This window comes from Scomber scombrus, chromosome 10 (genome assembly GCF_963691925.1).
Source record: "Scomber scombrus chromosome 10, fScoSco1.1, whole genome shotgun sequence".
Classification (NCBI taxonomy): Eukaryota; Metazoa; Chordata; class Actinopteri; order Scombriformes; family Scombridae; genus Scomber; species Scomber scombrus.
Window position 1 is genome coordinate 30,053,421 of NC_084979.1, and position 26,247 is coordinate 30,079,667.

At 39.1% G+C, this 26,247-nt stretch overlaps 1 protein-coding gene across 1 annotated transcript in view; it reads right to left on the bottom strand.

The window, feature by feature from the left end:
* Positions 1 to 4,521: 4,521 nt before the first annotated feature.
* The window catches only part of LOC133987998 (dnaJ homolog subfamily C member 5-like), a 49,709-nt gene continuing 27,983 nt past the window's right edge, over positions 4,522 to 26,247 (bottom strand). The window contains exons 2-5 of the mRNA XM_062427511.1: positions 12,256 to 12,422; positions 8,765 to 8,978; positions 7,697 to 7,868; positions 4,522 to 7,466 (exon numbers count right to left, since the gene is read on the bottom strand). Coding sequence (XP_062283495.1) covers positions 7,369 to 7,466; positions 7,697 to 7,868; positions 8,765 to 8,978; positions 12,256 to 12,362 — 591 coding nt within the window. The 5' untranslated portion in view covers positions 12,363 to 12,422 and the 3' untranslated portion in view covers positions 4,522 to 7,368. The remainder of the gene's footprint in view (positions 7,467 to 7,696; positions 7,869 to 8,764; positions 8,979 to 12,255; positions 12,423 to 26,247) is intronic.

A 26,247-nucleotide genomic window follows, 5' to 3' on the forward strand; every position in this document is an offset into this window, starting at 1 on the left:
GGCAACTATAATTTGAACTAAGCATCTGTGGATTTGAACAATGTTTGGTTGCATTGTGTTTATATTTACATTTGTTTCCCCCTTTGACTCAAACACACCTCATAACCCTTCTGAGATAATCTGAAAAGTCGACTCACAGGTGTCAGAATCTCTTTAAATACACCATCGCTGCTGTAGTATCTGCTTGCAATGCAACATCATGTAAAGTTGATTAAAAAGTGCATTTAATGTTCTTTCATTAAAAACTGTCTGGAAAGTTAAAAATCGACTTCATAAACTTGTAGAAAAATGTGTCGGTATGTTGGTTCATGCAGCTTTTAGTCTAGAATGACAAACAGGATAAACACACAGAGTAAGACAACAAAGGACACACTGTGGTAACGCTACTTTAAAGTCCCCATATTTAGTATTAATAAGCATCATGCAACTATTTAATATCTAGTTAATAACACACTGTAATGTTCATGTAAGCAGATTACAACTTAATATATAAAACATGTTTATAATAATATAAAATATGTCTTCATAAAGGAAGTTATAGTTGCTGGAAAAATACTGAACATTAAGAAACAGTTAAAATGTCCTTATATCTTCTTACAACTCTATTATAATATCTTGTTTACCATTTATTAAAATGTCTGTTTACAGCTTATAAATGCTGAATAGAAGGATTTAAAGTTAAGTGTGACCCAAAAGGTCAAACAGGACAAGAAATGAAGACTTAAAACAATAAAATAAATAATGTTAAGAAGAGATTTGAAAGAATGCATCAGAAAGGAAAATAAAAAGACAAATAAAAGACTAAAATAGTTCAAATCTGAAACAGTAAAAATGTGTTAACTCACCTTTTTTTTGCATCCGCTGATTGTGATCAGTGAGAGTTCAGTGAGTTATTTTAATTTCTCCTTCTGGACTTCACATTCAGTCATAAATGTCTTATAATCCTCTTGTTCTGATGGATTTTAGTTCGCTGTGATTCACTTTTAAGATGCTGAAAAGCAGGAAAAGCAGCACTGAGGTTTATCTCTCCTAATCTTCGGGACTCTCTTTAGACTTTAATTAAGATATAACTCATTAAAAGTGATTATATCTTGTAGTAAATGCTCCTCAAGTTGGACTTCAGTGAGCTTCAGGTTCATGTTTTATTTCCAGGATTTCATTTTGCTTCGCTGCAGAGCAAACAGAGCGTCTGTCTCAGTCCTGGAAATACCCGACTCCCTCAGTCCAGATCAGGAGGCGTCACTTTTTAAAGCGCTGCAGGGTCGTAGGTTCACCTTCATATGAGGAAAAAATCTCAGGAGCCTCTAGAATAGAAACATATCCAAAAGGTGAGGTTAAAAAAGTTTAGGAAATGAGGATTCACGTCCACGATCGAAGAGAAGTAAAGCTGGAGCTGGTTGCTGGTTTGAGCTCTCCTCTTTTTCTTCTTCAGCTGCTGTGATCATGTCTTTCTTTCCTTCCTTCCTTTCCTTCTCTGTCTCCTCTGTCCTCCTTCCTCCTCCTCTTCCTCTCACACACACACACACCCTCCCTCACTCACACAACACTTCAATCCATTCCTGTTCTTTCTGCCCAAGTAGCAACTGCTGGATTTGTTTGTTCACGGCAGCTTCCCTCGACATCCAGCACACAGCGATATGTGTGTGTGTGTGTCTGTGTCTGTGTGTGTGTGTGTGTGTGTGTGTGTGTGTGTGTGTGTGTGTGTGTGTGTGTGTGTGAGTGAGTGAGAAAGAGGACACATGGGGCGGTGGATTTGAAGCTTGGGGAGGCATCAAGTTTCAACCCTAGTCCTTTTGCAATGATCCCTCTACACACACACACACACATATATATACACACACACACACACACACACACACACACAAACACACACACACACCATATCAGGCAGTGGCTGGTATGTGGACAGATTAAGACTATGGCAGGCTCTGCTCTTTCTACTGTTACACACACACACACCGACACACCGACACACACACACACACACACACACACACACACACACACACACACACACACACACACACACACACACACACACACACACACACACACACACACACACACACACACACACACACACACACACACACACACACACATTCACTATATTACAAAACATGCAGATTTTCTGATATTATAAAAGCAACACTTACAGTTTATGTATCATGAAAATAATCCCTGTAATGATTAATGTTTAATTTTATAAGTTTAATGAAACATTAAGACAGAAAAGTTACATCCTGAAAGTTTGAGTGACATCATCAGACAGGTTTTAACATCCATCCATCCGACGTCTATAGTCTAATTATTTATGACTTTTAACCCTAAAACTATTTGATCAGGATAAAACTGAGTGGTGGTCTGGATCAGGGGGTTTTGGGCCCCATGAACAGATATCACATTGGGCCTCACATCCACACACACATGTCACACCAACCATGCACCGTTCCTGTAACTACACGTTGTAACTGTCTTATAGTCCAATATTAACTGTCTCTACTGACACTGAGCTGTGATAATATAACACTGTGTAGACATGCAGGAAACATTCTGCACACACATAAAGGGTTAGTTTAATTGTAAGGGCCCCTGTCAGTCACTGGCCCTTAGAAGCATCCTAATTTTCACCCTTTATGGCCCCTGGTCTGGATTGAGTACATGAACCCATCTATGTTTTTTAATACATTGTCAAAATTATTTAGAAAAAATGGTTGTTTTTAGGATACGTACTGCTCAATATTAACAAAATGCTTTAAAATTTAAATGTAGAAATACTCTAATATTCATCATTATTTTGTGGTTACAGCATTTGACATTTTCAGGAGCATTCAGTCTTACTTTTGGCCGGAAAAGCTGACATTCATGGAATAATTGGGTAACTGGGAAAGAAGGAAGGAAGGAAGGAAGGAAGGAAAGGAGTAAAGGAGGAAAAGAAGGAAGGAAGGAAGGAAGGAGTAAGAGGAAAGAAGGAAGGAAGGAATGAGGAAGGAAGAAAGAAATGGAGGAAAGAAGGAAGGAAGGAATGAGGAAGGAAGGAAGGGAGGAAAGAAGGAAGGAAGGAATGAGGAAGGAAGAAAGAAATGGAGGAAAGAAGGAAGGAAGGAATGAGGAAGGAAGGAAGGGAGGAAAGAAGGAAGGAAGGAAGGAAGGAAGGAAAGGAGTAAGGGAGGAAAGAAGGAAGGAATGAAGGAAGGAAAGGAGTAAGGGCGGAAGGAAAAGAGGAAGGAAGTAAGGGAGTAAGAAGGGAGGAAGGAAGGAAGGAAGGAAAGGAGTAAGAGAGGAAAGAATGAAGGAAGGAATGAGGAAGTAAGGAAGAAAGGGAGGAAAGAAGGAAGGAATGAGGAAGGAAGGAAGGAAGGAAGGGAGGGAGGGAGGGAGGAAGGAAGGAAAAGAGTAAGGAAGTAAGGAGAGAAGGAAAGAAGGAACAGTCAAAAGAGACGGGGTCAACCAACAGGAGGGTTAATGTTAAACATTTCTAACTCTTATATATCACATTATAAACTCATGACATCATAATAAAAACACTCACAGTGGGAGAAGAGCTTTTGAAGCATCATAAACATTTATTTTACAACAGTACATCAGATACTTCATTTACCCAAAAAAAAACGTCCGACCGACAGACGCCGACATGTTCAGTCCATGCTAAATACAGAAAGCCTCCTAACGTCTCTAAGCTCTGAGCCTCTGCGTGTTATATACAGCAGGTCCGTCCACAATAGGTCAACATCTAAAACCTCTATACATCCCCTTTATGACATCATAGCTAGTCCTTCAATCATTAAAAAGATAAGAAAAATAAAATAAATAAAATAATGCTTCCATATTATTATTATTATTATTATCTGGAGGCTAATATTCACACCTGCATCAGTTCTTGTTATTTATGTCATTGTTGTTGTTTTTTAAATTTTTAGATCTAACGATGGAAGTTTTTTTGACTCCAGGTTTGTTTTGTTTCAGGCTTCGTTTCGCTCAGACGCTGCTGTGTGATTGGTCAAGAGAGAGAGAGAGAGAGAGAGAGAAGAAAGAAAGACAATAATAAAAAGAAAGGAGGGATTTGGGTTGAAACAATGTGGCTTTTTTAGCGGGAAATGATCACATGATATGAAGCACATCGAATTAAGAGAGAAAAAAAGAGATTTGGTTAAAACAGAGAAGCTGCAAATCTGCAAATACAGATATTTTTTAATCCTTAATTAGATTATTATTTATTTATTGTATTCGATTTAATTGTTTTATGTCTTTTAATTTAGTTTATTTGTATTTTATGCCTCGTTTGAGCCGTTTTTGTATTAAAAGTCCAAATTAAAAACATAATTTTATCATAAAAGAGGATAAAATTAAACTAAACCAACGTGTGTAAAAGCAGGATTTGACGTGTTAATGTGTGTTAATTCATGTATTTAAAGGACACATCAAATAACTTGATTTAACTCCTAAATTGGATTATGTATTTGATTTGATCGTTTTTATTGTTTTATGTCTTTTAATTTAGTTTATTTGTATTTTATGCTTCGTTTGAGCCGTTTTTCTAATTAAAAATCCAAATAAAAAACATAATTTTAACATAAAAAAGGGATAAAATGAGACTAAACCAACGTGTGTAAAAGCAGGATTTGGTATGTTAATGTGTGTTAATTCATGTATTTAAAGGACACATCAAATAACTTGATTTAACCCCTTAATTGGATTATTTATTTATTTATTGTATTTGATTTGATTCTTTTTATTGTTTTATGTCTTTTAATTGAGTTTATTTTTATTTTATGCCTCGTTTGAGCCGTTTTTGTATTAAAATCCAAATTAAAAACATCATTTTAACATAAAAAAGGGATAAAATTAGACTAAAGCAACATGTGTAAAAGCAGGATTTGAGGTGTTAATTCAAGTATTTAAAGGACACATCAAATAACTTGATTTATCTTTATTTCATTCATCTTAATCATGATTTTTCTCTTTAAAGGTTTTTTATTGATCAGCTGATTCTCTGAAACAACCTGTGAAAAATAAAAAAAGGAGTTTTTTAGGATTTAGGGGACGACAGCGACAGAAGAGACTTAATTAGCACTAATTAGCGCTTATTGCACTTTCTCATGATATGCATAAAATACATGAGTGTGTTTAGATAGAGCGATAAAAAGAAAAACAATCTACGATGTTTCTGTGTTTTCTACGATGATGTCACGATTGTTTTAAAGTGTTCTTCGTCCGCTGTGATGATTGTATTCGTCTATAAAACTGTTGCCACGGAAACGAGTAAGACTTTGGATATCAAAAAAAAAAAAAAAAAAAAAATCCTCCCTTCATTAAAACATAAAACACAAACAACATAAATAAGAAAAACTGAAACAATGAAGAAGAAAAAAAAGCCCAAAAATAAAATCAATCTACAGACGAATAGAAACAAGTGTTTTTCAAATTTTCCAAACCGACTCAGAAAGAAATACGGTGACATAAAATCTAAAACAAACATGTTTACACGACATGTACAACATTTTTTTTTTTTTTTTTTTAACTTTCTCACAAAACAAAACAAAAATGTAAAACTAAAAACAAACAAACAAAAAGAAAAACAAAGAAAAACAAAAAGGGGCTCAATCAGTGTTTATATGTGTGTGTTAATGCTCTTTTTTCAGGGTAACTATGGTAACGGTAATGTAAAGAAACACTGACAACGCAGCTGCCAATGTGAAACTGGGAGCTCAAATATGTGGAAGTGTATTTAATTCACTTAAAAACATTAAAAAAAAGCTCAGTTTTTATCAATTAACCAAAAGTTTCTCTTTTTTTATGACTTAACGAGATAATTATTTCAGTTTTTCTGAATATTTTTCCCCCCGTTTTTCAGAATTAATGATAATTTTTTCCATTTTTCTAAATTAACGAGAAGAATCTTCCTGTTTTCTTTGAATATTTTTCCACGTATATCTGAATTAACAAAATCATTCTTCCTGTTTTTCTGAATATTTAAAATGTTTAGTGTTAAATGATCTTTTATATATTCAGAAAAACAGGAAAAAAATGATCTCATTAATTCAGAAAAAAAACAGCTTTAAGTGAACGCGATACACTTCCGTACAAACCCTTCTTATATTGATTAAAACAAAGTGGATTTAGGGTTAAATATAAAGTGAGGAAGAAGAGGAGAGAGGAAGTTATAGAGGAGGAGAAGCGATTACTTTTAAAAGACTTTTAAAAAATGGACCCAGGATTATTATATTATATTATATTATATTATATCATTATGAGGACATTCAGCTGGTTGGTGTTGATTTCCAGCTATTTGTTCATTCATGATCACATGTGTCAGATTCCTTCCCAGCAGCTGATTGGATTAATATGATTCCTTCATGGAAAACTGCAGGAATCTCTTCTATGCTTTAATCTCAGATCAGAACATTACTGGAGGACGGAGAACTGCTGCCATGCTGCATTTATCAACCATAATTAATCCAGATGTTTATAAACTCTCTCCTGGATGGTATTATAGAGAACATCTGTTATAACAATATAAAGCTTTTAATAACTTTAGAGGAGATGTATTGACCCTGTTAACCCAGATTGAAGCTGCTTTAATGTTTAAAAGACGAGGGAGGGGGAATCGATACCAGCGCTGCACCTGTTCGAGAGGCTTCCCACACTCCCACACTGAGGGGGGGTGGGCTAAACACCACCAGCAGCAGCAGCAGCAGCAGCCGAGACCCGTTAACCCTTCGCTGAACCTACAGGCAGGATCATTGACCTACTTCCAGCCAGAGAGAGAAAGAAGAAGACTCAAGCTGAAAGAGTTTTCTGACTGATTCTTTAACATCGAGACACTTTTAATGACTAGATATGAAGGATTTAAACATTTTAAGGTGTTAAAAATGCTGGTTTGAAAGTGTCTGAGTTGACTGATGTTGAAGTTGAAGCTCCTGGTTTACACTCAAGAGACACAAGCAGCTGATAGAAGATGTTTAAATGGATCTGAAAAAAGTAATAAACCTAAATTTGGTTGTAAAGTTCATTTTTTGTAAGTTCGTCCCTCTTAAAGAAAGATGTTAAAACACTCCTTTTTTCATCCTTTTGGTCTAAATTTTTAAAGTTTTTGGTCATTAGTGTCTGTTTATCTGGTTTTTTTTCTTCCTCCTCTGTTTTTTCCTCCCCTCCTTTCTTCACTTCCAGGTTCAAAGGTCAAAGGTCACAGTTTGAGCTGACCTGGATGTAAAATGATGGTATGTAAATATATTTGCTGGTGTGTGTCTTGGTAGGATTAATTGTTGCTGCTGTTGTTGTGGATGAAGAGGAAAGAAAACAGTGTGTGTGTGTGTGTGTGTGTGTGTGTGTGTGTGTGTGTGTGTGTGTGTGTGTGTGTGTATGTGTTTAGTATGCTTCGGTCCTGTAGCTTTGGTGGGGATCAGAGGTGAGCTGGGTGGTTTCTGTGGCGGAGGACGGCTGCATCATGATGGGATCACCGCCATCTGGAGGAGGGACACACACACACACACACACACACACACACACACACACACACACACACACACACACACACACACACACACACACACACACACACACAGAGACACACACACACACACACAGAGACACAGGTTTAACAGCAGCCTTCTTCCAGATAAGGTTCATGTTAATTGTGTCTGGTCCCCCTCCCTCTAACCCCAGACCCCCCCGCCTCTCTCTCCTCTCTCCTCACCTCTCTCGTCAGCGGTCATCTGGGCCTCCAGGTCCTCGGGGGAGACGTAGAACTCGGGCTCCTGGTCCATGGGCGGCCGAGGTTTACATTTACCGCAGCAACAGTTACAGCAGCAGCACAGGCAACAGCAGAAATAGCAGCCGGTGGACACGCAGCAGAACACGAACAACGCCTGCAGGATGGAGAGGGAGAGAGAGAGAGAGAGAGAGAGATGGAGAGAGAGAGAGAGAGAGAGAGAGAGAGAGAGAGAGAGAGAGATATGAAGGGTTAGAGTGATGGAGAGCAGCAATATAAAGAAAACAACACAGGAAACTTCATATATAATCATTTTTTTGCCTCAAATTTATATTTTTAATTTATTACTTTTCAATGAGCATTTCTCTTCTTCCTCCTCCTCTGCTTAGTTTAGTTTTAATTAGTTTTAATAATTTTGTTTGATTTTAATCCCCCCCCCCTCTGTTAAGGGTCCTTAGGTTTGTGAAAGACACAATATAAATGTAACTTATTATTATTGTTATCAGTTAATAAATGTTTCCCTTAAATGATTTGAACACTGAATTGCAATGAGATCAAATATGTCTTAAAACAACAGTTAGGAGCTGAAATGAACATTAAATCAGTTTTTCTTGCTGTAATGATTCCTCCTGTTCATACTGACTATTAGAAGATCCTTCATAATGTTTATAATAATAATAAGTGATGGAGGATAAAATCTACAGTCCTCCTTCTTGTGTATTTCAAAGTTGATCTGAAGCTAATATGAAGCTTCAGTCGTCCAAATGAGTCAAATCTTCATCTTCTATGTTTCAACGTTACAGTGTTTTTAGTACCAAAGTCTTTTTGTTACTATGGTTACACCACAGCTCAACAGGGAAACACTAAGAGGGAATCTGATGCTAAAAAGACTGTAAATGTGTCAGATATCACTTGATATGACTAACTCAGACTGATGAAGCTCAATAGAAGCTGATCATCTACTTTTAAATGCATTTTTGCACCAAAGGGTCAGAAATGGAAAAACTTGGAGCTAACATTTCACCCTCTAACTCCCAGATCAGTCGGTCTTACCTTGGCCCACCAGCTGGACAGAACAAAGTAGGTGTTGACGTTCTCCTCTCCGAACTGTTCAGCGACGTAAAGCCCCAGCGAGCCGTATTTGTCGTAGATGTTCTTCTTGGTGGTGTCGGCCAGGATCGAGTGGGCGTTGTTGATTTCCTTAAACTTCTCGGCCGCGTCTGGATTGTCGGGGTTCTTGTCCGGGTGAAACTTCAACGCAAGTTTCCTGTTGAAAAGAAATGTGACAGCAGAGAGAACGGAGGATTGAGAGACAGAATAAACGTTTTTAAACCTTTGAAAAGCAGGGGTGTCAAACATGCGGCCCGTGGGCCAGAACCGGCCCACCGAGGGGTCTAATCCGGCCATCCTTCCTTCCATTTGTCCTTCCTTCCTTCCTCCCTTTCTTCCTTCTTTTCATTCCTTCCCTCCTTCCTTCTTTTCATTCCTTCCGTCCTTTTTTTCCCTTTTCCTTCCTTCCCTCCTTCCTTCCTTCTTTTCATTCCTTCCTTCCTTCCCTCTTTCCTTCTTTTCATTCCTTCTTTCCTTCCTTCCTTCTTTTCCTTCCTTCTTTTCCTTCCCTCCTTCCTTCCTACCTCCCTTCCCTCCTTCCTTCCTTCCTTCCTTCCTTCTTTTCATTCCTTCCTTCCCTCTTTCCTTCTTTTCATTCCTTCCTTCCTTCTTTTCCATCCTTCGTTCCTTCTTTCCTTCCTTCCCTCCTTCCTTCCTTCTTTCCTTCCTTCCTTCTTTCCTTCCTTCCTTCCCTCTATCCTTTTCATTCCTTCCCTCCTTCATTCTTTTCATTCCTTCCGTCCTTTCTTCTTTTCTTTCGTGAGTCAAATGAGTTTGACACCCCTGTCGTAAAGACTCAAAAAATGACCTCAAACAAACAAGAAACTATGATGAGAGAGGAGTAGAAATGCTGCTTTACTCCACAACAGACACAGACACAAATTGGGTTGAATTAATTAGTTGATTAATTGATTAATTGATATAATCAGCAACTAGTTTGGTATTTAATAAATCATTTAAATCATTTTTTAAAGCAAAAGTAATGAAAATATATCAAATATTCTTCTTTTCAAGCTCCTCAAATGTAAAGATTTGCTATCTGTCCTCCCTCCTTCTCTCTCTTTCCTTCCTCTCTTTCCTCCCCCCTACCTTCCTCCCTTCCTTATTTCCTCTTTCCTTCCTTTCCCCTTCCTCTTATCCTTTCTCCCTCCCTCCCTCCTTCCTTCTTTCCTCCCTCCCTCCCTCCCTCCTTCCTTCTTTCCTCCCTCACTCATGCCTTCCTTCTTTCCTCCGTCCGTCCTTTCTTCCTTCCTTCTTTCCTTCCTCCCTCCATTCCTTCCTACTTCCTCCCTTCCATCCTTCTTCCCTCCATTCCTTCCTTCTTCCTCCCTTCCATCCTTCCTTCCTCCCTCCCTCCATTCCTTCCTACTTCCTCCCTTCCTTCCTTCTTCCTCCCTTCCTTCCTTGACTCGAGGGCAACAGGAGGGTTAAAGATGTCACCTTGATCTCAGAGAAGTGATAACTGGTATTATCCACAATATTTAAATCGACTCATTTTAGTGTAAAAAATGGTAAATCAGACACACAGACATAAAAAACCATATCAAAGGTGTGTTTCATTTACCGGTTTTTACAGTAATAAAAAACATAATTTGCAAATGAATCAAATAATAATTTGTCGCTTTTTCTCTGAATTTAGGAGGGAGCTTTAGGCTGCGTGTGGCTGTCTGAACAGACGTGTGTGAGGACGGTGCTGGTGAACGAGGTCATCTGGAGTCATGTGATGTTGACCCTCGTGACTAATGGCTTTTCCACAACACAGTTCCAGCACTACTCGGCTCAACTCTGTTTTGTTCCGTCTCCATCAGGGATAGTACCTGGTACGTGGTTCTTTTTTAGTACCTGCTCTGCCGAGGTTCCAAGCGAGCCGAGCCGATACTAAATGTGACGTCAACAGACTGCCGGCCACTGATTGGTCAGAGAGTCACTGGAAGAGTCATGAGCCGTCCCACACAAGAATCAAACCCGGCATTTTTAAATACCAACAACAACGTTACAGCGAATCGTTTCTCTTCTCTTGCTTTGTGTGAGACAGAAAGCCTCATACAGCAGCAAGTACACCATCGCCTCCATGTCCTCCATTGGTTATGTGTTTGTGTCGCGTATAAAACAAAGTCACTGCAGTTTGGTGCAGCCGTTGCTATGACGACCCCGCCCACGTTGAGGAGGAACTATAGTAATGGAAAAGGTTCCTGGTACCAAACCGAGTCGAGTAGTGCTAGAACTGTATAGTGGAAAAGTGCCATAAATGTGCCTGAACGTGTTTAAAGATTCAGTTTGGAGAACGAGACACAAAATAATACAAAACAGCATCTTCCCTTATCTTATAAAAAATCCAAAAAAGCCTGTGATGCACAAACTTTACAGGCTGAAACTGAATTATCAAGTTGTTGAGACTGAAGAGGAGAAAAAGCCTCAGGAGGTTTATGAAAAAATACTTAATAAACATGAAAATGTGGCAAATACAACTAAAAACATTTAAACTGAAGTATTAATAATGAAAAACTGGCATCAAACCTCTCGTATAATAATGTAGGAACTGGCTTTTAGAGCACAGAGGAAATGTTAAAAACTAAATATCCTGTTAAACACTTTAATCAATCAATATGAAAGAGAGGAAAACGTTCAAACAACCATTTTTAATTCATTAAAAGATCAACATCCAGCTGTTTAATCTAACTTCTGTTTATTTAACCCTCCTGTTGTCCTCGAGTCAAGGAAGGAAGGGAGGAAGAAGGAAGGAAGGGAGGAAGAAGGAAGGAAGGAAGGGAGGAAGAAGGAAGGAAGGGAGGAAGAAGGAAGGAAGGGAGGAAGAAGGAAGGAAGGGAGGGAGGAAGAAGGAAGGGAGGAAGAAGGAAGGAAGGGAGGAAGAAGGAAGGAAGGGAGGGAGGAAGAAGGAAGAGAGGAAGAAGGAAGGAAGGGAGGAAGAAGGAAGGAAGGGAGGGAGAAAGAAGGAAGGAAAGGAGGGAGTAAGGAAGGAAGGAAGGAAGGAAGAAAAGGAGGAAGGAATGGAGGAAGGAAGAAAAAGAGGGAAGGAAGGAAAGAAGGAAGGAGGGAGGGAGGGAGAAAGGAAAAGAGGTAGGGAGGAAGGAAGGAAATAGGGACAGAGGAAAGATGGGAGGAATGAAGGAAGGTAGGACTGAGGGAGGAAAAAAGGAAAGAGGGAGGGAGGGAGGAAGGAAAGAAGGACAGAGGAAAGAAAGAAGGTAGGAAAGAAGGAGGGAGGGAAAGAAGGAGGGAGGGAGTAAGGAAAGAGAGAAGGAAGGAAGGAAAGAAGGAACAGTCAAAACAGACGGGGTCAATTTGCCCCGGTAGGACAACACAAAGGTTAAAGACCCCTTTCTCAGACGTCTGGCTCCCTCTGGTGGTTTAAAGTGTAACAACATGAATATATGACAGGTGTGATTCTTCAGTATGATGCAGAATATTTTCACCTGTAACATTTCTTGATGTCCTCTGTCGTGGCGCTCTTATCGACTCCCAACACGGCGTAGAGAGATTCTCCTGATGTGGAGAGAGCTCTCTGTCTCTGCTGCTCCATCTCTCTCTCTCTCTCTCTTTTCCTTCTCTCACTCGCTCCCTCGCTCTCTCAGCCTCTCACCTGTCAGGTAGGAAGAGAAAAAAGATCAAGAGGTTAAATACATTTTATTTTTTTTTATTTTTATGATTATTATTCTGTTTTATCGTCCACTCAAACTTATATGGGCCGGTACATTAAAAAGAGGGAAGGAAGGAAAGACAGATGGAAGGTAGGAAGAGAAGACAGGAAAGAAAGAAAGAAAGGACAGATGGAAGGAAGAAATGGAGGAGTGAAAGACAGATGGAAGGAAGAGAAGACAGAAAGGAATTAAAGAAAGAAAGAAAGAAAGAACAGATGGAAAGAAGAAAGGGAGGAAGGAAATATCATGGAAGGAAGGAAGAGAGAAAGAAAGAAAGAAAGAAAGAAAGAACGAAAGAAAGAAAGAAAGAGGACAGATGGAAGGAAGAAAGGGAGGAAGGAAAGATGGAAGAAAGAAAGGGAGGAAGGAAATATCATGGAAGGAATGAAGAGAGAAAGAAAGAAAGAAAGAAAGAAAGGACAAATGGAAAGAAGAAAGGGAGGAGTAAAAGACAGATGGAAAGAGAGAAGACAGAAAGGAACTAAAGAAAGAAAGAATGAAAGAAAGAAAGAAACGGAGGAAGGAAGAAAGAGAAAGAAAGAAAGAAAGAAAGAAAGAAAGGACAAATGGAAGGAAGAAAGGGAGAAAGAAAAAAAGAAAAGAAAGAAACAAAGGACAGATGTAAGGAAAAGAAGACAGGCAGGAAAGTGGGCCGGATTGGACTCCTCGGCGGGCCGGTTCTGGCCCACGAGCCTCATGTTTGACCTCCCTGCTTAAAAGGATGTATCTTTTTTTAAACGTCACTAATAGCTGAAGTCAATTTAGGAAATGACTTAAAGTAGCAATAAAGCTTTTAACAACACATCATGCCAGAGTTATATTAGAAGAAGTGGAGTCATGTCTTCATGGAGTCATGTCTTCATGGAGTCATGTCTTCATGGAGTCATGTCCTCATGGAGTCATGTCTTCATGGGGTCATGTCTTCATGGGGTCAAAGGTTAAAAACAAAGGTGACACTTTAACGTCTTCGTGCACGCTGCTCATCTGTACTTCTAAAAGGTTTAAAACACACTGTAAACACTGAATGAGTGCTGCTTCATGTTTCGGAGCTGTGTGTTTGGCGCCACCTGGCTGTGGAGAAGTGGAACTGCATGAAGGTATCACTGTTATCACTTTATAAATATGTATTAGCCATATACACACACACACACACACACACACACACACACACACACACACACACACACACACACACACACACACACACACACACACACACACACACACACACACACACACACACACACACACACACACACACACACACACACACACACACACACACTAACATCAATAACAAGTTAAATCCAGGGAGGAAATTAGTGAGATCCACTTTCCGACCTTTGCCCTGATCAGTAAAGTGAGTGGTGGCTGTGTTCGGTGTGTTCGGTGTGTTCGGTGTGTAACGGTGTGTAACTGTGTGTAACGGTGTGTAACAGACAGCAGGTGGACGGGTGTTAGCGGGCTTAGAGAGACCACACACTAAACTAACTCTAACCTTAAGCCAATTCATCCAGACTGATGCACTTAAATTAACAGGCAGGAAATAAGCTGCACGAAGTCTTCACACCAGAACGACGTCTTATCACACCGTCATTCAACAGGCTTCTCATTATTAGAGGTTTTTTTTTATTTATTAAAATTCCCCTTGAATCCTTATTGAATCTTATTAATGTTTACTTTTCGACATTTCTAATTAACTAAAAATTAAAACAACTACAACTCAAAGATGTCTAATCAGCTTTAGTTGTCTGAGGAAGTTTTGAGAGGCAGCCTAATTGATGTTTCAGTTAAAAGTTGTATATATATGATATTATATTATATTATATTTGTAAGGACGGCTGAGTAGCTACACTACAGTTTTGCACTCCAGGTGCGTTTATCTATTGGTGGAAACCAGTAATCCTGTGCAGTAATGTGTATGTTTATAGATCAAATGATGAGTTGAATAATCAAGAAAACAACGCAATTGCATAGTTTCTTTAATAGAAAACAGACAAGTCCGGTATTTTTTAAAGCTTGCTCAGTTCATTATATTGGACAGAAATAGACTCAATTTAAGGGTCAAATCTGGTAAAAAAAGTAAAAAAAACACAACAAAATAACTAATAAATAAATAACTAAACCCCTGCAGCTCTCCACTGGCTTCAACTCACTCACTATATCAGCTGGGTCCTACTAAGAGACATTAATTACTATTTGATATAATCAATTATCAAGTTAACACCTGGTCCACAAAAAAACCCAAATATTTACAACTGACTCACAAAATATTCTCCAACATATTTTAGGCATGTACTTTTTATTCAACAGGCATTTCAAATAGATCTCCAATGCCAGCTGATCATATGAGCCCCAACAGTGACGTCATCGGTCGTATTATTGACACTATAAAGGTTGTTGTTATAAATCTGTTTGCAGTGAGGTGGTGAACGGGGAGGAGACTTTCCACCGGCATACAGAGATAATCTTAAAACACACACAGGACGAGGAAAAAGGGATCAAATGTGCAGCGAGTATTAAGAGACACACGCCATTAACAAACACACCGAGCATGAAAGACTGAAGGTAAATGTTTCATAATGTTGTAAAGATGCCAAAACCCCCCCAAAAAAAGCCCCAAAAATGATCTGAATCATTTGTGCTGCAGCCAGTCGTCTCCTTTAACCTCTAAATATGGCACCAGATGGTCGCTATCGCCATGGCAACCCTACAACGCCTCGACCACACATCGGTTTAACGCCTCCCTTTAAAGCCCGCCCCCCGCCTCGGATTAACCAATCACAACGCAGACTGCACCACCCGCTTGGCTGGGATTAACCAATGAGAGCGACTCGTCTGTACTGCAGGGGGATTATCAGTGTGTGTGTGTGTGTGTGTGTGTGTGTGTGTGAGACTCTGCCCAACCTGAGCCGAGCGGCCAATCAGATTTCGTCTTGTTTGAATGAGCTTAAAGGTCAAAATTGGCCATTCACAGGAACAAATAGACCGGAAAGTATTAACGCAAGGTGACGACATATGGTGTGTGTGAGAGTGTGAGTGAGTGTGTGTGTGTGTGTGTGTGTGTGTAGTACATGCTCTCACACCAGAGTCTCACTTTTATCTATTTCTACATCAGTTCAGCCACTTTTCTTTTCTTTTTAAAAAAAAATCTGAATTAAAGTGGATAAATTCACTGTTGCATTTCTGTATTTATTCTATTTAAATTCACAAATATGCAAATTATCCAGTCAGAGTTTAAATAAAATCTTCTACTGCAATGGATGTTATTTTTTTATTGAGGTAGGTAAGAAGGAAGGAAGGAATGAGGAATGAAGGAATGATGTAGGAAGGAAGGAAAGGAGTAAGGAGAGAAGGAAGGAAAGGAGGAAGGAAAGGAAGTAGGAAGGAAGGAAGTGAGGAAAGAAGAAAGGGAAGGAATGAAGGAAGGAAGGAAGGAAAGAAGGAAGGAAAGAAGGAAGGAAAGGAGGAAGGAAGGAAGAAGGGAAGGAAAGGAATAAGGAGAGAAGGAAGTAAAGGAGGAAGGAAGGACGGAAGGAAGGAAGTGAGGAAAGAAGTATGGAAGGAAGAGGGAACAAAGAAAGAGAGAAGGAGGGGAAGAACAAAGGAAAACTTATAAAGAAAGAGGGAGGAAGGAAGGAAAGAAGGAAGGAAAGGAAGTAGGAAGGAAGGAAGTGAGGAAAGAAGAAATGGAAGGAATGAAGGAAGGAAGGAAGGAAACGAGGAAGGAAAGAAGGAAGGAAAGAAGGAAGGAAAGAAGGAAGGAAGGAAGAAGGGAAGGAAAGGAATAAGGAGAGAAGGAAGGAAAGGAGGAAGGAAGGAAGGAAGTGAGGAAAGAAGTATGGAAGGAGGAGGGAACAAAGAAAGAGAGAAGGAGGGGAAGAACAAAGGAAAAATTAAAGAAAGAGGGAGGAAGGAAGGAAAGAAGGAACAGTCAAAAGAGACGACAGGAGGGTTAAACAAGTGTGATGAGGAAACTTGAAGAGCTCAAACACTGAGAATGAACTTTACAGAGAGTTTAGAGACATCTTGCTTCCAGATTCTGAATTTCTACATGAGCGAAAAGGAGCAAACACTAATGAAATCAGAGTCTGTTTATCTGGATTAAAACATGCATGTAAAGGATCTTTAAGGAATAAACAGAGTATAGCAGTATATCTCATAATGCCTGTATATAATGTCAGGTTCATTATGAATACATAGCAGTGATATAGCATCTGTCCAGACTTCACTTTGTTCTATTAGATGATAAAATCCTCTCAATAAACAAGTGAAACAGACATTAGACTTTATATGCCTGCTTGATTAATAACAATAAACACAGTAAATTATAAGAAGTGTGTGTTTGTAATTTTCTGCCTTTGCAGCTGCACATGAACATTAATCACACATAGTTAACGCAGCTGGTTTATAGATGATTGTTTTTAATTAGTGTCATTATAATTAACCCTCCTGTTGTCCTCCAGTCAAGGTAGGAAGGGAGGGCGAAAGGAAGGAAAGGAGGGAGGAAGGAAAGAGGGAAGGGAAAGGAAAGAAGGAAGGAAAGGAAGTAGGGAAGGACAGAGGAAAGAAGGAAGGGAGGAAGGTAGGGGGAGGAAAGAAGGAAGGAAGGGAGGAAGGAAAGGAAGGAAGGAAGGAAGAAAGGAAGGAAGGAAAGAAAAAGGGAAGCAAAGAAGGAGGGAGGGATGGAGGAAGGACAGAAGGATGGAAGAAAGGGGGATGGAGGAAGGAAAGAAGGAAGGGAGGAATGAAGGAAAGGAAAGAAGGAAGGGAGGAAGGAAGGAAAGGAAGTAGGGAAGGACAGAGGAAAGAAGGAAGGGAGTAATGTAGGGGGGAGGAAAGAAAGAGAGAGGGAGGGAGGAAAGAAAGTAAGGAAGGAAGGAAGAAAGGAAGGAAGGAAAGAAAGAGGGAGGGAGGAAGGAAAGAAGGAAGGGAGGAAAAAGAGAGGATGGAAAGAAAGAGAGAAGGAGGGAGGGAGGAAGGAAGGAAGGAAGGGAGGAAGGAAAGGAAGGAAGGAAGGAAGGAAGGAACATAAAACAGACGGGGTACATTTTGACGACACAAAGGTTAAACTACAGATTAAGGGTTAATCTAGTTTGTTATTATATGTGAAAACAAACTAAACGTAAAGAGTTGAAACAACATGATCATTCTCACAGTTTACTCTCAGCTCTCTGTAGGAGAGATTCAGATCAGGCAGCTTCCTTTATTTTTACAGGAAGTGACTGATAAAAAAGAGACATCATGCTCAGTGTGAAGCAACAGTATTATCAATAACTTAACATTCACTGGGCTGCTGGTATTTGTTGTGTTATTTAATTTATTGTTATATTTATTGTGGATATTTTAGTTTTAGATCTTTTATTTTGCATGATCTGTTTTTACTGTAAAGCCCTTTGTAACTTTATTTTGAAAGCTGCTACATAAATAAAGCTATTATCATCATTATTATTATTATTCACAAGCTGCGGTAATATATATAATATGTAATATATAATATATATAACATAATATAAGAGATAAGATATTCCATTATAGGGAGATTTACAGTATTGCAGCAGCAAAGTTGACAGTAAAAAAGCACCAATAAAAAGAATAAAGAACAATAAATAAGTATAAAAACAATAAGAAAACAATAATAATAGTAAAATATAATAAATAATAGTAAAAGTAATAATAGTCTTCTACAGTTGGACACTGGGAGGCTCCACTGGAGGATTTGGGGAGTTTTGAGTCTTACCTAAGAGATGATGAAGTGATCATGTGACTTCTGGTTTACTTCCTGTTTACTGGGTTTCAAATCAGCAGGTCTCCTGTCATCAGTTACGATGATTAAATGATATATTTTATATTAAGTGAAGCATCTTATTACGTCAGTTAAACCTGCATTTATTGATTTATTCTATAACTTTGTGATTTGGACTCTGAGGGATTTTATTTATTGTTGTTTTGTCTTTTTATTTTCTTCCTGAAGCACTTTGTAACGACTGCTGTGAAAAGGTGCAATAAAGTAGAAATAAAGTTTGTTATTATAAATATTATTATTTCTTCTGTCACATGGTCGGAGAAAGTAAAAAGTTAACCCCTAACTCTGACTTTTACTTCCTGAATATGAAGCTCAGTAGATAGTTGTGTATTTTATTGTTTGTTTACTTGAATTGTGTCTGAAATGTGTTGTAAGAGATACACTCAGTAAAATAGGTTCCTGTTGGTGGTGTGTGTTAAAAGAAGTGGTCACTACACACACACACACACACACACACACACACACACACACACACACACACACACACACACACACACACACACACACACACACACACACACACACACACACACACACACACACACACACACACACACACACACACACACACACACACACACACACACACACACACACACAGAGAGAGAGAGAGAGAGACACACACACACACACTCAAACACACACACACACACACACACACTCAAACACCCACCCACACAAACACACACTCTCACACACTCAAACACACCCACACTCAAACACACACACACTCAAACACACACACACACACACACACACACAGAGAGAGACACACACACACACTCAAACACACACACACACACAGAGAGAGACACACACACACACACACTCAAACACACACCCACACACACAAACACACACACACACAGTCAAACACACACACACAGTCAAACACACACACACAGAGAGAGAGAGAGACACACACACACAGTCAAACACACACACACACTCAAACATACACACAAACACCCACACTCACACCCTCACACACACACTCAAACACCCACACTCACAAACCCCCCCCCCCCCCCCCCCCCCCCACACACACACACACAACACTACAACCTATACATTACACAAAGAGGAACAGAGAGCTTGTTGTTGTTGTTTAAACTTTTTTGGTATTTCTTCTCTTTCAACTTTTACTGAGTCACTTCCTGTTTGGTCCTTAATCTCGTCCAGATTAATCGTTGTGTGACTCTAACCGTGAACATGTGATCACATCTCATGTTTGCTGGTTCCCACCAAACTCAACAACAGAAATGTTCAGAGTTACATGTGTGAGTATAAAACATCTGCAGGAACAGATGATCTGGTTAACTTTGAAACTCTTTCCACATTTCTAGAAACTAACTCCCAGAAACCTGCAGCGCTGATCCAACTCTTTTTTCTGTTTGCTGCTTTAAATTTAAATTAAATCCAAATTTTAGGGTTAATTCATATCTTACATCACACTGCAACTTTTTATTCTTCTGTTTTCTCCTGTTTTATTTTATTTTAGCTTAATTCTACTTCACATTTAACACTTTTAACTGTATTTAAATGTCTTTTTATTTAGCTTTTATATCCTGTTTTGATGCATTTTATTTTTTATATAAAGCACTTTGCATTGCAGGGGTGTGGAAATGTGCCTCTGTTCTGTGCACTGATGTATTTTTGAAGGTAAAGTACAGGAAGCAATGTGTTTGACTTAATAATATAACATTTTATAACACTGACAAACATGTAAATACTGTAAAAGTTCAGCGTCCAGCTTTAAATTTAAACTGCAGTTATTAAAAACTCAATAAAACTCAGTTATGATTGATCACCTGCAGCTGTGCTAATGATTAAAAAATCAAAATGAATGAATGAATGCAAAAACAAAAGCTACTAACCCTCCTGTTGTCCTCAGGTCAAGAGGCATCAACTCAAACATTTGGTATAATTTCATTTAAATGAGGTTTATTTACCATAATTTCCAACAATATGTGTAAAACTTGTGTTAATAGGTTGGAATGAAGTTTGCTAAAAAGGTCTAAACACAGAATTTGGTGATAATTAATACCTTATAAATGCTTTATAAACAGTCAAAACACACAGGAAGGTTAAATATGTCTTATTATTAAAACATTAAAATGACCACTGTAGTATAATAGTATAATATGTGCAGTATTAACTCAGCCCAACCCTCTACCTGATGGGATGAATGTGTCACTTTGTTTATTTAGGGAAGCTTCACTGAACATCTGATCTCTTTACAGCAACTTCAGATACAATCAACCTGTCCTCAGTTATCAGAATATATATATGTGTGTGTGTGTGTGTGTGTGTCGTAAGGCTGGGCAATTAATCGAAAAATAATCGAAACCGACATTTAGAAACTCTAATAGACTTAATCTTGCTCATGTCAATTAATCGTATTGTTCACTGTTGCCATGACAGCAAAGGTTGCATATCTTTAAGGAAGCCCTAGTGTGTCTGTGTTTTAGGAGAAACTGAGCTAAATCTAACAGCTGAATTAGATGATGATGATGATGATGATGATGATGATGATGATGGTGTAGTCGGTCTATTGTGGCTCAGCTCATTGGTTTATGGAATCCGAATCACCAACTTATTCATTTTAACGTGTGTCACAGACGTTATTATACACCCGTCACCACTACAGTAGGTTTCACATGGAACTGATACCAAGTCCAAACTGTACTATGTGCCACCTTAACACAACAGGATGTTACAGACACATGATGTGGGAATGTCCCTCAGTTCAGGCCTCTGTGCAGTTTTATCTGAATAGCTCGGTACCGCCATGACATGTGATCCAATCTTACTTCTCCTTAAAGCTGCAGTCGGTAAGTCTTATAAAAGTAACTTTTTGTCATATTTGCTAAGACTGTCACTATGTAAAGACAGCATTACATGAAACTAGTAATGTGTAAAAAAAAAAAAAAAAAAAAAAAGGCTCCTTTAGCCCCATCTACTGCTCCTACTGCAAATTAGCAAATTGGCAGAATCCGGACAAAAAGAACCAATCAGAGCCAGGATGGTGTCTGATGGAGTGTCTGACAGCTGTCAATCACTGCTCACGCACACACAGCCCCTCCCCCTTCCTCCTCAGCTCGGGAGAGCGGCTTCAGGAGCGTAGAGAAAGTAATGGCGCAGCAACAACAATCAGCGAGGACAAAACTACAGATACCTCCGTTACCAACAACAGCACACACGGTCGTCAGCCTCCTCTGGGGGAGGGACTTTGGAGGCAGAGCAGGAGTGCAGCGGAGAGGGAGGGGGAGGGGTCTGAAACTTGTACTCCTTCAAATTTGATGCTAAGTCCTCAAAGTTACCGACTGCAGCTTTAATGATGATTCTCAACTGCGTATAAGTGAGAAACAGCTCAAACTGTTGCTTAGCGACCCTCGCAGCTGCCAACAAGCTTCTAGTGCAAAGATGGCTACCACCTCATGATCTTAGCACTATTGTATGGATGCAACTGTATGTTTATCCTGCAGTGGTTCAATAAAAAAAGAAAAAAACCCAAACAGTGGACGGTGAAGAGAGGAAGCGAGCAGACATCGAGGGAACACTGATGGAAGTTTGAACAAAGAGACGACACGTGCCGCCTTTTCCTGCTTTTGTTGACGTTTAAGAGCGGACTTCCTGCATGCTTATAGTAGTAGTAGTGTTTTTAAATCCAAGGAGAGGACTTCAAATAGCTTGTTTTCTATGATCAACACTAGAAAACCAGAGATATTAGGTTTCATAGTAGACAGCGTAGTGATAGTGTTTCTTTAAAGGTTTTTATGAGATACTGAATTAGAAACCTTGCTCTCTTTCCCCCCACTGAGCAGCAGAGAGGACACGATTCATTAGCCTGAATTATTGACTACACCAACTATACCAGCTGCCACACACACACACACACACAGACACACAGACACACACACACACACACACACACACACACACACACACACACACACACACACACACACACACACACACACACACACACACACACACACACACACACACACACACACACACACACACACAATGTAATACAGAAAGTAGTAAATAGAGCTTAAACTATGCAGCGAGCTTATTATAGTTCTTTTACTGAGGCCTTTAACATCAATACTACAACACAGACTGCACATCACTCAGTCACAGCTATAGGTGCTTCTTCTTCTTCTTCATGGGTCATCATCTGCAGACCCTCGACACCAACGTACACACCCACACACCTACACACCTACAGATGTCGTCACTCACACTGACACACATCATCAACACAAGCAGTTTATTTCTACATCCAGGCTGCAGAAAACACATCTACACACTCAGGCCCTGCTCAGCTGTGTCCTGCTTTCACTGTAATGAACATCTGTCTGCAGCAAAAAACACACACACACACACATGCACGCACGCACTCACACACACATGCACGTACTCATGCACACACCTTCAGTAAGTAGGTTTCCATCCACCTGTATTCATTGTCCCATGTAACATATTTTACTTATTTTTATTCTGTACTGTATTATATTCATCATACACCTGTACTTGATTTACTTCCTGTTTTACTTTAGCTTATCTGTATGTATCTTGTATCTTTCCCTATTAAATAAACCTTAATAATAATAATGATAATAATAATAATAACAGCAGTGGATGCAAATGTGCATAATCTGAACAGCAGTATGTTTAATCTCATTGAATAGTGATGCACAATGATAATAAAGGCTTTCTATTCTATTTTAGTCTAAATTTGCATTTTCTTTTCCCTCAATTTTCTGAACATTTGGTTATAATTTATGATGCATTGAGATGGAAACGTGATAACAGAGAGAAGTATAACCAGCAGACTGCATGTTACTACACTGGAGCTTTACCAGCTGGCTCTTTTATTCTGGATATGTGTCTGGTTACTGTCAGACTACACTGGCAGGAAGAGGTTTAGCTGTACGATTAACGGGAGAATTAAAAAACAAAAAAGGACAAAAGTACCTGAAAACTGCTAAAATGTTCCTAAATCTTCTTTAATTCCACATAAAAAACAGCAGAATTAACGATATGATGCAAAAGATAAATCAATTAATCTACAGAAAATGAATCGGATCTAATTTCTATGTTATTTATGATCTGAAAAATGATAAAGTGCATTTTTTAAACTATTTTAAACATTTTTAATCAAGAAAATACAGATAGATCAATAAAAAATTTAAGTTTTCTATCAGTTTATTAATGATCAGTGTCTGTGTTCCTATCATTGGTTTATATTTACAATGTTTAACCCTCACATACTGTTTATATTCTGACCCATCACAGTATATTTCCTCATAATTTAGTCTTTATATCAAACTACTGAACCACAAATCATTCATAAAGACCTCATCAGTCACAAATAAACATGATTAATCCTTAATGAAGCTTTCAATTTTAGTTTTTAAGAGAAAAAACTATATAAAAAGACACTATATTATAGTCTAATTTAAAGAAATGATATAAAATCTGAAGAATGAACATTTTTGGATGATAAATAAAGGTCAAAAACACTAAAAAATGATTAAAAAAAAGATGAAATATTTATTTATTTGTGCATTCTGAGTCACATTAAAAGGGGAAATCATCAAATTTCAGGCTAAAAGCTAAATAAATGTGCCCCTGAACAGTAATGTAAGGGTTAAAAGAGGATGCATCAGATTTATTAAATTAATTTAAAATAAAAATGGAGCATTAAATGACACAATAAAGCAATCATGTGATGAATGACAGAGGCAGAGATCTTATTTAAAAGCAGAATAAACACAGCAGCATGAATACGAGCTCAGCTGATTTCAGACACGCTGGGAGTGAAAGACGTCAGCAGCAGTTTGACTTTCTGTCATCAGGCCGTTCAACGTGCTGACGGAGCAGATACGAGACCAACTGACATGATGTGATGTGTCATTATTATAGTTGTATTTCCAGCTGATAGAGGGAAACATAATTCATGTTACACTGTAAATTTTTTTTACAGGAAATCCTTTCCATAAAAACAATAAAATACCTGTGAAATTACAGATACTTGCAGTAATTTAGTTAATTTTACCCTTAAAATTACAAATAATTAACCATAATTTAAGATTACATTAATAATATGTATATTTTAAAGGCAATTTATCGTATTTATACAGATTTAAATGTAATTTTACATCAAATCTGAGTTAATATCTACGAGACAACCTGACCTGTGACATCAAAGTTAATTTAAAAGTAATTTTAGAGGAAATGTTCTGTATTATTTTATATTTTTTCCCTCATAAAACAATAAATATTTTCTATCATACCTGTGTATTTACAGATATTTACAGTAATTTATGTGTTCTTCCTATGCAGTAATTAATTAATAAATAATCGACCCTAATTAAACAATAATTGACCATAATTCAAGATTAATATAAAAAATATACTGTATTTAATAGTATTTCTTTAATGGCAGTTTATCGTATTTGTACGATTAAAATGTAGTTTAATATAAAATGTGAGTTAATATTATACAGGATTTTAAAATGTTCATAATAATAAAGAAATGCATGTAAAATGGTGAGTTTATTAATGTTTTTCCAGCAGTTTAATGAACATTTATCAATAATAATAATAATAATAGAAATGTTGAAGTACAATTTGCTCTGAATTATTACAGTTTGTTACTTTTGTCATTTTATGTTAAAATTTTTCAATTCTTTTTACAGTGTAGTTTTTTTTGCCTGGACAGCAGGATGAAAATAAAGCTTCCTTCTCTCTCTTTTATCCCTCCATCATCATTATTTTGCTTCACACCTTTCACCCTTTTTTCTCCCACTGTGTCGTTCCTCCTCTACATTTATCTTTCCCCCCTCACAGCTCCTCCCTCACTTTTCCCTTCTCCTCTACACCTTCGTCATCACTTCCTCGTTAGTGTCTCACACCACCTCTCTCCTCCTTTCTCCTTCTGCTCTCTCCTCCTGGTCCTCCTGCTCTCTCCTCCTCCTCCTCCTCCTTTCTCCTTCTGCTCTCTCCTTCTGCTCTCTCCTCCTGCTCTCTCCTCACCTTCTCCTCTCTCTTCCTCCTGCTTTCTCCTCCTCCTCCTCCTGCTCTCTCCTCCTCCTCCTCCTCCTGCTCTCTCCTCACCTTCTCCTCTCTCCTCCTCCCCTCTCCTCCTGCTCTCTCCTCCTCCTCCTCTCTCCTCCTGCTCTCTCCTCCTGCTCTCTCCTCCTCCTTTCTCCTCCTCCTCTCTCCTCCTTCCTCCTGCTCTCTCCTCCTGCTCTCTCCTCCTCCTCTCTCCTCCTCCTGCTATCTCCTCCTGCTCTCTCCTCCACCTCTCTCCTCCTGCTCTCTCCTCCTGCTCTCTCCTCCACCTCTCTCCTCCTGCTCTCTCCTCCTCCTCTCTCCTCCTCCTGTCCTCCACCTCTGTCCTCCTCTCTCCTCCTGCTCTCTCCTCCTCCTGCTTTCTCCTCCTTCTCCTCTCTCCTCCACCTCTCTCCTCCTCCTCTCTCCTCCTGCTCTCTCCTCTCTCCTCCCCCTGCTCTCTCCTCCTCCTGCTCTCTCCTCCTCCTCCTCTATCCTCCTGCTCTCTCCTCTCTCCTCCCCCTGCTCTCTCCTCCTCCTGCTCTCTCCTCCTCCTCCTCCTCTCTCCTCCTCCTCTCTCCTCCTCCTCTCTCCTCCTCCTCTGTCCTCCACCTGTCCTCCTCCTCCACCTGTCCTCCACCTGTCCTCCTCTCTCCTCCTCTCTCCTCCTCCTCTCTCCTTCTGCTCTCTCCTCCTCCTCCTTCTGCTCTCTCCATCATTTATAAACCTCTTCATTACTTTCAACTCTTCGTCTTAATCTCATCATCTTCTGAGTGTTTTTGCTTCACTTCCTCCTCCTCCTCCTCTCTCCTCCTCCTCTCTCCTCCTCCTCTCTCCTCCTCCTGCTCTCTCTCTCTTCCTGCTCTCTCCTCCTCCTGCTCTCTCCTCCTCCT